A 12,055-nucleotide genomic window follows, 5' to 3' on the forward strand; every position below is an offset into this window, starting at 1 on the left:
ACGAAAAAAAGGTCTGGAGAGGCATGGTGGGGAGGAATGGCCTCCCTGATCTAAACCAGAGCGGTTGTCTGTTGTTAGACATCTGTGCTATCCATGGATTGTCTATCACAAACACCATGTAAAAAAAAAAAGGATGCTCATAAGTGTACCTGGTACCAGAGTACCCTAGGCCAAAGATTAATGATCGATTTCGTGATCATGTCATCCAATCTGAGGACGCATGTTTTGGACCCTCGGGTGAAGAGAGGGGCGGAACTGTCAACCAACCACCATCTGGTGGTGAGTTGGATCAGGGAACGGGGGAAGACTATGGACAGACCTGGTAAGCCCAAATGGGTAGTGTGGGTGTATTGGGATCGTCTGGAGGAGGCCCCCGTCCTACCGATCTTCAACTCACACCTCTGGCGGAGCTTTTCTGGTATCCCTGTGGAGGTTGGGGGCATTGAGCCGGAGTTGGCGGTGTCCAACACCTCCATTGCTGAAGCTGTGGCGGGAAGCTGTGGTCAGAGAAGCTGTCGGACTGAAGAAGGAGGCCTTGAGGACTCCTGAGGCAGTTGCAGGGTACCGACAGGCTCGAAAGGCTGCAGCCGCTGCCGTGTCAGACGCTATGCAGCAGTTGTTGGAGAAGTTCGGAGAGTCCATGGTGAAGGACTTTCGGTCGGCACCAAAGTGTTTCTGGAAGACCATCCGGAGGGGGAAACGGGGAACCATCTAAGCTTTGTACAGAAAGGATGGGACTATGTTGACCTCAACTGAGGAGGTAGTCAAACGTTGGAAGGAACAATCTGAGGAACTCCTGAATCCGACTTACACGCCTTCTATGATGGAAGCATAGCTCGAGGTTGATGGTGGTTCGTCATCAATTTCTCTGATGGAAGTCACTGAGGTAGTCAAACATCTCCGCAGTGGCAAAGTTCCATGGATTGATGAGATCCAGCCAGAAATGCTGAAAGCTCTGGGTGTTGAGGGGCTGTCTTGGCTGACACGCCTATTCAACATTGCGTGGGAGTACAGTGCCAAAGGAGTGGCAAACTGGGGTGATGATTCCCCTGTTCAAAAAAGGGGACAAGAGATTGTGTGCCAATTACTGGGGTATCACACTTCTCAGCCTCCCTGGTAAAGTCTACTCCAAAGTGCTGGAAAGGAGGGTTCGGCCAATCGTCGAACCTTAGATTGAAGAGGAATAGTGCGGTTTCAGCTCTTCACTCTCACAAGGATCCTGGAGGGGGCCTGGGAGTATACCCATCCGGTCTACATGTGTTTTATGGATCTTGAAGAGGCGTATCCCCGGGTCCCCCGGGAGAAACTCCTCAGAACCATTCAATCTCTGTATTCCCAAAGCGAGAGGTGTGTCCGCGTTCACGACAGCAAGTCAGTTTTCGTTCCTTGTGTGTGTTGGCCTCCGCCAGGGCTGCGCTTTGTCACCAATGCTGTTTGTGATATTCATGGGCAGGATATCTAGGCGTAGTCGTGGTGGGGAGGGGTTGCGTTCGGTGGTCTGAGGATCTCATCACTGCTGATGAGATGATGTGGTCCTGATGGCATCATTGGCCTGTGACCTTCAGCACACTCTGGATCGGCTGGCGGCCCGGATGAGGCTGGGATGAGGACCAGCACCGCGAAATCTGAGGCCATGACTCTCAGCAGGAAACCGGTGGATGGCCTACTCTGGGTAGGAATGGAGTCCTTAGCCCAAGTGAAGGAGTTCAAGTACCTTGGGGTCTTGTTTGCAAGTGAGGGTACTATGGAGCGTGTTATTGGCCGGAGAATTGGAGTAGCGGGGGCGGTATTGCGTTTGCTTTACCACACCTTTGTGACGAAAAGAGAGCTGAGCCGCAAGGCAAAGCTCTCGATCTACTTGTCGATCTTCGTTCCTATCCTCACCTATGGCCATGAGGGATGGTTGATGACCGAAAGGATAAGATTGTGGATACAAGCGGCCGAGATGGGTTTTCTCAGGAGGGTGGCTGGCGTCTCCCTTAGGGAAAGGGTGAGAAGCTCAGCCATCCATGATCGGATTAGAGCGCTGCTCCTCTGCTAAGAAAGGAGACAGTTGAGGTGGTTCAGGCATCTGGTAAGGCTGCCCACTGGGCGCCTCCCTTGGGAAGTGTTCCAGGCACTATCAGTGGGGAGGAGACCTCAGGGAAGATCCAGGAATAGGTGGAGAGATTATATCTCAACACTGGCCTGGGAACGCCTCGGGATCCCCCTGTCAGAGTTGGTCAATGTGGCCCGGGAAAGGGAAGTCTGGGGCCCCTTGCTTGAGCTGCTGCCCCCACGACCCGATCCCGGATAAGCGGATGACGATAAGGATGAGACAGATCTAGTCCATCCATAGAACGTTTAGGTTTATAACGACAGACAGGTCTAGTCCATCCATACAGCATTTGATTTATAACGACAGACAGGTGTAATTATCCATATAGCGTTTAATTTATAACAAAAGACAGGTCTAATCATCCATATAGCGTTTAATTTATAACGAAAGACAGGTCAAATCATCCATATCACGTTTAAGTTTATAACAACAGACAGGGATAGTCATCAATATAGCGTTTAAGTTTATAACAAAAGACAGGTCTAGTCCATCCTTATAGCGTTTCATTTATAACAACAGACAAATTAAAATGAAAAGTTAAAAGTTTATAATCATGTCTTAGCGCTTACAAACATAATGATTAACGTTTTGCAAATATTTCATAATATATCATTCTTACAGGAAATGGACGGTTATTTGTTGCCACGGCTACCTAACCCCCATTAGCATCGCATTACAATATCTAGACACCAGATATCCTGCTTGAGTCATGAGTGGCTATTCAAAAGATCCTCCCTTAGTACAGTACAGCTCTGTAAGAATAGGGTAAGCTAATTTGTAATAGTATAGTATAGTATAGTATGTATATCTATATGTATATATTATAAATGGTATTTCAGAATATGGTTGGATGCCAAACTCACATGGAAATATCACATTGATTATATCGAAACAAAGTGTAAAAAGGTAACTAATCTTATGAGTATGGTTACAGGGCATAGTTGGGGAGCAGACAGGCAGTCACTGATTTACATATATAAAGAATTGATGAGATTAACCATTGATTATGGTTGAATAGTGTACAATTTAGCATGTAAAAAAACTGTACGCATAGAAAATTGAAAGAATGCAGTATAAGGCGTTGAGGATTGCCCTAGGTGCTTTTAAAAGAACTCTAAAACAACAGCGCCATGGTAGAATCTAAGGGAGCCTCCATTCATTTAAGTTATGAGCAATTGTCTTTAACATACTGGGTTAGACTAAGAGGAAGTGTTAACAACCCATCTATTTCAGTACTTAGTGATTGTCAGGAATGTACTAAAAAGGCAAATGGATTTGGTTGGAATATTGACAATTTAGTGAATGAGTATGGAGTGAAAGAATTAAAGTATGATCCAGCATAAGCTTTAAATTGTATTCCTCCATGGCTGCTCCCTGATCCAGAGGGAAACATTGATTTATTAACAGAAAAAAGCGAGCATCTCACCAAGCAAAGTTTTGCTCAAGCCTGCTTAAGTTATTTAAATACTTCATTCTATGGATATCTGAAAATATTTACAGATGGTTCTAAATATCCCAAAGGGCCATGTGGTATTGTTATATATATATTCCAGAATTTGAAAAAGGATATAGAGTGAGTGACTTTTTATTAAGTTATAATAACAAGGTTGAGATTAGGTCATACTGGACTTAGTTCCACTCTAGCAATAATAGGTCAACGTAATGGTGTATGCTCTGAGTGCAAAGTTGTAGAGGATGTTAATCATGTTTTATTTAAATTTAAATTTAAATGTAAGAAATTTGACCAGCACAGGCAGAAATGGAAAGATGAAGAAAATGACATTCACAATATTTTACAGGAGCAAGGAATGGAGGGACAAAGAAGCAGGTATTTTGTTATGTATCTTAATGGTACTGAACTAATTAGAAGAATTTAACCTTATATATATTATTATTTTTTATTATTATTATTATTATTATTATTATTATTATTATTATTATTATTATTATTATTATTATTATTCATTTTGTTTTGTTTTGTTTGTTCGTATGCTTTTTCTCTGAATTTATTTTTATGATAAAGTATCATTTGCCAGCGTCCTTGTTACACACTCCTGCGTAGTAGTCCGGTAGGCGGCGGTGGTGAAAAGCTATGATCCCCATTAAACAGAAGAAGAACAGGAAGTGACGCCAAGCCGGCTGATGACGTCTGGGGTCAGCCTTCACTCAATGGCAAAGTTTACAGTCCGGACGTTGGGACCCTTTCCAAGAGCCTAGCGGAGTCCAACTGGTTCTGTATCGAAGAAGACGAGCGGTTACAACAGCACTCAGTGGTACCAGGACGAAATGTCGGCTCCAGAGGTAGGAAGTTACTGAGGTTATCCGGTGGTTTCTGCCGTGAACCACATTCCGCTCACGCTTCTTCTGTCTGGTGCAGGGCCGTGATTGGCTGTTTGCCCTGTCCGTCTCTGCGTACTGCTCTGCCGTTGGCTAATTGGACTAACTCAGGGTTGTCCTCTCCGAGTCCTGACAGAACTACTACTGTATATTTTAGAACGTTTTGAATGTACAGAATGAAATAAACAATGATTAAACATAAATACATGTGAATACATTTCTATAGACGACAAAGAGAAATCTGTGGACAATGCATTTAAACCTTTGGAGGTTAATGTTTTTAACATCCCCATATTGTATACAAACGTAGCCTATATTTCTCTCTAATGGTCTCTGAAGACCTGCTTTTCTTTGATAGAATCTAACTTTACTTTTCTTTGATAGTAATGAACGTTTCTTTTCTTTTATAGTATCTAACGTTTCTTTTCTTTAATAGTATCTAACGTTAGTCCCTTAATGTACTCTCTGATTGTCAGACTCGCTGAAGAGCAGATCAATAAGGATATAGTATATCCACTTGGTCAATATGTGTTCACCGATCCGTTGAGTTAAACAAGAGCCCAGCCGGTTATAGTTGATCATTTAAAATTATGCTTTCTTTGAATAAGGGTTCTTTGAATAAGGGTTATCTGCATTTCTCACTGCATTGTTTGCTACTGTAGAGCCTCTTGCTGGTTTAACGCCGATTCACCGGGCCACATGGACCCAACTTAAATAAATGCTCAATACATTCAATAAAGCCTCCTTTACCAAAGAAAAGGAAGGTGAGCATTACAGAGAGGGGGATGAGGAGCAGATAGAGACACCACACCTCGTAGGCCAACCAACGGCCCTCCCTAGCGACCCCTCCCTGCCTTTTCCAACTGACTTCACTAATCCACACACTTATCTTTGGACACCAGATAAGTTGTAGAGGAGGTGCTGAAGGAGACTACTGTTTAACAGTCTTTGTCCTGTATGAGCTCAGCCCTGTACAGTACAACCCAGCCTTCTACCAGAACCTAGCTAGACATCCTTCAGGACAGTGCTCAGAGATCTTAAAGACCTACTATGGATCAAGGACCTTACAAGACCATCAGGGTGAGGGGGTTTGGTTTGTTCTTCTTCAAATGAAGGGGACAAGGGGTTAGAGGTTTGAGAATAATTACGGTTTTGTTGCTCTGTTGTACAAAGACCAGAACCAGTGACAGATTTCAGGCTGAATGATGGAAAAGGCTTTTGAATGACTGATTTGATCACTTTTCCCTGCAGGATGTCAGTGGTAAAGTTAGCCGAGTCATTCGGATTGGAACCCGCAAAAGCCAGGTACAGTCCATGAATGTTAATGTTTTCGACAGAAAAAGGTTTTTTTCTATCTTTTAACGAATTCATTCTTAAGTTCCCTCTATTTCAGTTAAAACCTGTTTGGTCTATGATGTTTGAACAAGGCCCACAGTCTGGCCTGCTCGTTTGAAGGACCACTCCATTCTTTGATCCAATGTGTCCGTTGCAAGTGACGTTTTATCTGCGGTCATTGTCTATCGCTGAAGATACAGCAGGCAGACCCCTCCATAGCACAGAGATAGCCCGGTTACGTTGACCTTCCCAGATAATCGCAGTTTACTGTCCGCCCTACTGATTGGGTGGTTGTAGGGCTTAGGGCTGAATGATTTGGGCAAATAATCAAATTGCAATTATTCCGACCAATATTGCGATTTAGAATGCAATTTTTGTTTTTAAAGTTCCTTATGTACTGTATAATTCACTAAGCAGGCAATAAATCATTCTTTAGTATGACCAGCACAACATTCGAAGCAGTCAACATATAAACAAAAAATAGTAAAAATAAAGTAGTTTTTATTTAACTATTTATTTAACTAATTAACTATTGAATTGTAAAATAAATGTACAAATCCTACTGATCTCCAGTCAGTATCAGTAACACCCCCCCCCATAGGTAAAAAGTTTAGAATGCGATTTGCAAATTGCATTCTGTTACATTAAGATGTCGGTTTGAATTTGATTAATCGTTCAGCCCTAATGTCTATTAATTTGCAACGACGGTGTGGATATTTTGTGGTTCATATTTTGTGGTTCATATTTTCTAATAATAGAGTTAATGGTTGTATTCTTTCTCACCAGCTTGCCCGTATCCAGACAGACAGCATTGCAGCAAAATTGAAGGAGCTGTATCCCGAAGTGACTTTAGAAATAAGTAAGGAGGATTTCCGCTTGTTCACTTCCTTGTCTAACCAGCTGTCGTAGTGTTACGCCACTCGGGTCCCATTCAAGGATCCTAAATGTGCTTCCCTGTTCTTTCAGTTGGCATGACCACGACAGGAGACAAAATCCTTGACACCGCTTTATCTAAGGTGAGCCCGCTGCTGATGTCTCGATATATAACTGAAAAAGGCAGGCAATTTCAACGAAGATACACCTATAATATGTGTCTATAATTACACATCGGAAATGTTAGTGTTTTCCATGCTTTACACGATCCTTAAAAGCCCATTTCTTCTTTTAAACTAAGATCGGGGAGAAGAGTTTGTTCACCAAAGAGTTGGAGACTGCCTTGGAGAAGAACGAGTAAGTGTGTGTGTGTGTGTGTGTGTGTGTGTGTGTGTGTGTGTGTGTGTGTGTGTGTGTGTGTGTGTGTGTGTGTGTGTGTGTGTGTGTGTGTGTGTGTGTGTGTGTGTGTGTGTGTGTGTGTGTGTGTGTGCATATGGAGATTTAGAGGGCAAAGCTTGGATGTTCCCCAGAACATTGTAATGCTGTAGCCTGCTTGATCAAAGAAACCAGAGAAGGCCTCTATTATGACCTAGTATGGGGAGTCTCCACTGCCCTGTTCTCTAGACATCCACTAGCTCAAAGGAACCAGAGAATGCCTCCATTATGACATAGTATGTTGAGTCTCCACTACTCTGTCCTGTCCTACAGAGTGGACCTGGTCGTTCACTCACTGAAGGACCTCCCCACCAGTCTGCCACCAGGGTTCACCATTGGGGCTATACTTAAGTAAGTCTGATGCACACAACAGGATGTAGGTAAATAAAACAAGTGTCTATAATATAAAACGAAGGATTTTTCATCAATAAAATGTGTGTCTGTGTGTGTTGTTCCATAGAACAGAGATGATTACAATCCGTGATTTAAAAGTGATTTCTAGTTTCACTAGAGCTATTGCAGTATCCTGGCAGCTCTGATTTGATTATTTATCGTTGAATTGTCGCCTTTCTCAGACGAGAGAACCCCCATGATGCAGTGGTCCTTCACCCCCAGAACGCTGGCCAGACCCTCGCCACGCTACCCCAAAACAGGTCAGTCTTATGGCCCCTTTCTGTTGGCACTCTCTGCCCATTGTGCCCAGTCCAACCATGGCGTGTAGATTTGCATTTCCAGTACAAGTTAAAGAGGACGGTGTTGTGTCAAGTCCTGCCAGAGATGGAGCATCTCATGAAACCCCAACGACATCAGTCTACCTGCGGGCATTACTGAAAAAGAGGCCTGAGTCACCCCCCCTCTGCTTTCTGAACTGTGTTATTGTAAAAGTCGATTTGGTAAAGAGCGTCTGCTGAAGGACTCAATAAATAGTGAGACATGTATGAGATGTTCACACGTCTGTTTGCTTCCTCAGCGTGATCGGCACCAGTTCTCTCCGGCGGGCGGCTCAGCTGAAGAAGAGATTCCCCCACCTGGACTTCAAAGATATCGTATCCTCTCTGTCCCTAGACCCTGCACTCATGGAATGTTCCACACAGGGATGCATATTTCCATGAAGCTATCAGCTTTTTTTAATGTGTTATTTTGTCCCTGAACTTGCAGGGACGAGATAAAAACAAAAACATGCAGATTGGTAAAATCTGTTTATTTTCTTTAAAGTAAACCTGGTACTTTAAGATGGGAAGCTAGGCATCAGAATCAGGCCGTACCCATTGGCGTAGATTGTGGTTTTCCCGGGCATTCTTCCCAGCACGGTTCATTTTTCCTAAGCATCAATTGCCCCTCTCCAGCGAGGGAACCTGAACACTCGGCTCAAGAAGCTGGACGACAAGGAGGATTACTCGGCCATCATCTTGGCCGCCGCGGGCCTGAAGCGGATGGGCTGGGATAGTCGCATCAGCCAGGTACTGTGGATCACGTTTCCGTAGCAACGCTGGACACGAAGGGACGGTGAACCTTTTACACGACACGTCAATCGATTTCCGTAACAATACATGTGGGAGGTTAATTTTGGGTATGCCAATGTTACATTTTGACTAATTAATTTCCTGCAAGACACGCATTAAGTTTACAAATAGCTGAAATAGATTTCCTAGTTTGGGATGCATATACTCTATCTTAGCTACCTAAAACCTATACCATTATTGATGCTATCACTAGTTCCATGTATTCTATTTAATTCACGTGATCTTAATTTCTTCCCGTAGATCCTGGAACCAGAGGACTGTATGTATGCTGTTGGACAGGTGTGTAGCTCCGTGTGTCTGCTGTAGGACAGATGTGTAGCTTTGTGTGGGTGTAGTTCTGTGTGTGTGTAGAACAGGTGTGTAGCTCTGCCTTCTGGTCCTCAGGGCGCGCTAGCTGTGGAGGTCCGAGCGAGGGACACGGAGATCCTGGAAATGGTGTCTGTACTCCACCACAAGGACACAGTGTTACGCTGCATCGCCGAGAGGGCCTTCCTCAGGACACTGGTGCGACACACACACGCACACGCACACAGTCTCACACACACAGTCTCACACACACAGTCTCACACACACACACACACACACACACACACACACACACACACACACACACACACACACACACAGTCTCACACACACACACACACACACACACACACAGTCTCACACACAGTCACACACAGTCACAATTCAGTAGTGTAGATGCAGACTTCATGTCCCACACGCTCAAGCAGCAACTTTCAGACTTAAGTCCACGCCAGCGTGCTTAACGGTGTGTTGTGTTCACAGGAGGGCGGGTGCAGCGTTCCGGTGGCTGTGCACTCTGAGCTGAAGGACTCCCAGGTAAACACACCGACACATGCACACGCACACCGAGCCTCTAGCACACATAGAGGCCGGGCATTGGAATGACTCGGGGAAAAATCTGTAAATCTGTAGCAATGCGTTACTTTATATAGTTCTAAGTGACTTTAAGAAGCTCTTAAAATCAAAGCAGCTTTAAAGTGAAGCAGTTGTGCAGAGTTAACCCTAAACCTAACCCAGTGTGTCTCTGGTTGTGCAGGGTTAAGGCTGGTTTATACTACACCGTAAAGTGCTGTACGTAGACACGGAGAGCCCTCTCCGTCATCGGAGACCCTCTCCGTAGCTCTACGTGCGCATCCAATATTTTTTAACTATCCGTCGACGCAACTGAGACGGACATAGACGGCAAGGGCTGTGATTGGTCCTCTAACAACAATAATTTCCAAAATCACTTTTCCCAGTCTCACTTTGCACCTTATTTACTTTGTTCCTTGTTTTAATTTGCGCATTAAGGAACAATAAATCACCAAATACGATTTAAAAGCTTTGGACGTTTATTTTCAACACTATTTACATGGTTAGTAGTGAGCATATAAGAATGATCGGCGAATTGCATTGGATCACGGAGTCGGAGTAGCATACTTTGGGCTTTACCCTAACCCAATGTCTCTGGTTGCGCAGCTCTACCTGACCGGGGCGGTGTACAGCCTGGACGGCTCCGACAGCCTGAAGGAGACCATGCAGGCCACCCTCTCTGCTGTGACTATGGTCAGCACCCTGAGATCTCTACATCCACATATTCTCATTACATCTCACTTGGTACCCTGGAGGCATTGAAGCCCTCCTTTTTATTTCGAAAGCCTTCAGGCATAAGGTCCAATTTCTCCACACCTTTTATCTGCCAGAGTATGCATATTTTTAATCTTTGACAACTTTCAAAATTCATAAGAAACCCAGTTCATATCAGGCAGAATATAACGTCACAACGTTCCCCCGCCTCTTGATACTCGACACATGAGGTGGTGTCCACGTGGAGCAGGGTCTGGGGAGACGTTGTCCCGTAAGCCGATGACTTCTCGCCCTCTAGGGTGCGGAGCGGGTGGAGGAGCGGGTGGATGAGCAGGTGCAGCGCGTGGGGGTCACGGCGGCCAAGATCTGGGGCCCGGACCAGGACGGCGCCGAGCGGCTGGGCAGCGGGCTGGCCGAGCTGCTGATCAGCAGAGGGGCCCGGGAGATCCTGGCCGTGGCCCGGCAGCTGAACGACGCCAGATAGACCGGCGTCCTCCACAGCAGCATTCAGTGACTCCTTCATGCTGCCTCTTCTCCCCTGTGCCTTAAGTGCCAGTTAGACGTGGTCTTTGTAAATGTCAATGTAGAGGCCAGATGTGGCCGTCCAATAGTACTATAAATATATACTATAACCTTTTATTTATAGTTATAGTACTATATACTATAACTCCCCCCCCCCCCCCCCCCCCCCTGATCTCAGGGACAGAGCCCTGGGGGTGTAGCTGGAGGACCAAGCTAGCCATCACCCCCCTGCCACTCTGACACAGAGTGCTCTAGAGTTTAGATGACATCTTAATAGGAATTCAACTTAATTTCATGCCCAAGTAAAGACATATTTGTGTGGAAGATGCCTTTCTTTATGTGAAGAAGTAAGAGAACGAGTCTTTCGAATGAACCAGCCTTCATCACCGAGGTGTAACAGTCAGTTGTAGCTCAGTGAGTTAGTGATGGGCCTGTGAGCAGGGCCATCACTCAAGTGAGGTTCACCTGTGTTGGCCCCCGACCGTAACGCTTCTGGGACCAAGCTCATTTTAACGTGCCAAAGAGGACTATGCTTTTTTTGATTGGAATTCAAATTGCACGTCTGCTAAGCTATTAGTCAGTGATGGTTAAAGCATACATATGTGTACTTGGACAGTTCCACCTGTCGAGGTGGTTCTTTCTAAAGAAGGCGGGGATGGACACAGTCGAGGGGCCGCCGACCTCAACCTCAAATTAGACCTTTTTGTTTTTATTCAAATACTTTCTTTGACCACTTAAACTCAACTCAGTTAAGTTATATGTTCCGTTTACAGCTGTTTACATCCTGTACATATTGTAACATCTTTTGCCAAGAGATCACCGCAGCATAATCAACGTGACCTTTACATCCGAGTTCAAGTCGTCCCTTTAAGTCGCTAAATGCGATATACAGCTGTGGGTACTTGCTAGGTTGTACTCTGTAGAATGAGGTACTCTGGAGAAGGGTGTGCATGCTATTTGTTTGGTTTTAATCATGCCTTACTGTTCATAGGATTAAGCTCTGAACATGAAGCATGGGCTACTTTTTATGTTTTCTTTTATGCCTTAAATTTACTTGTAGGTTAATACATTTCTTTATGTATTTAGAATCCCATAATTCCAGTTAATGAAATTCAAATCACTTATTTTTCTGAACTGCTGTCAAACATGGTCCAATAAATAACTACTGAATGATTCCATGGTTTGTGTTGTTATTGGATGGTACGGGGGCTGGACCCAGGGAGGAGGGCATATTGTTTAATGAGGACTATTCAAGACCGTGTCCAGGGTCTTTGTACAACCAGGTCGGCCTCGTGTTGTGAGGCCTTCATCTGATCGGAGGTCCTCTCAGCTTCCTCTC

General features: G+C 44.7%; 1 protein-coding gene across 2 annotated transcripts; it reads left to right on the top strand.

The window, feature by feature from the left end:
- Positions 1–4,203: 4,203 nt before the first annotated feature.
- LOC132475217 (porphobilinogen deaminase-like) lies at positions 4,204–11,889 on the top strand. Of its 2 annotated transcripts, none has more exons than XM_060076222.1 (14): positions 4,204–4,399; positions 5,687–5,740; positions 6,557–6,629; positions 6,737–6,786; positions 6,945–7,000; positions 7,352–7,429; positions 7,654–7,731; positions 8,049–8,124; positions 8,425–8,538; positions 8,842–8,880; positions 8,986–9,105; positions 9,391–9,444; positions 10,087–10,173; positions 10,493–11,889. In XM_060076222.1, exons 1-14 carry the CDS (start codon positions 4,385–4,387, stop codon positions 10,676–10,678), a joined length of 1,080 nt encoding a protein of 359 aa, XP_059932205.1. In that variant the 5' UTR covers positions 4,204–4,384; the 3' UTR covers positions 10,679–11,889. The 2 variants fall into 2 exon arrangements, with proteins under 2 accessions (XP_059932205.1, XP_059932204.1); XM_060076221.1 differs by lacking the exon at positions 4,204–4,399 and adding an exon at positions 4,449–5,515.
- The last annotated feature ends 166 nt before the right edge of the window (positions 11,890–12,055 follow it).

The sequence above is a fragment of the Gadus macrocephalus genome, chromosome 16, assembly GCF_031168955.1.
Source record: "Gadus macrocephalus chromosome 16, ASM3116895v1".
NCBI classification, from domain to species: domain Eukaryota; kingdom Metazoa; phylum Chordata; class Actinopteri; order Gadiformes; family Gadidae; genus Gadus; species Gadus macrocephalus.

Coding starts and splice junctions, on each gene's coding strand:
- LOC132475217 (XM_060076221.1), top strand. CDS start 5,486: ATGGATCAAGGACCTTACAAGACCATCAGG. Junction 7,001..7,351: donor ACTGCCTTGGAGAAGAACGA/GTAAGTGTGTGT, acceptor CCTGTCCTACAG/AGTGGACCTGGTCGTTCACT. Junction 7,430..7,653: donor ACCATTGGGGCTATACTTAA/GTAAGTCTGATG, acceptor CGCCTTTCTCAG/ACGAGAGAACCCCCATGATG.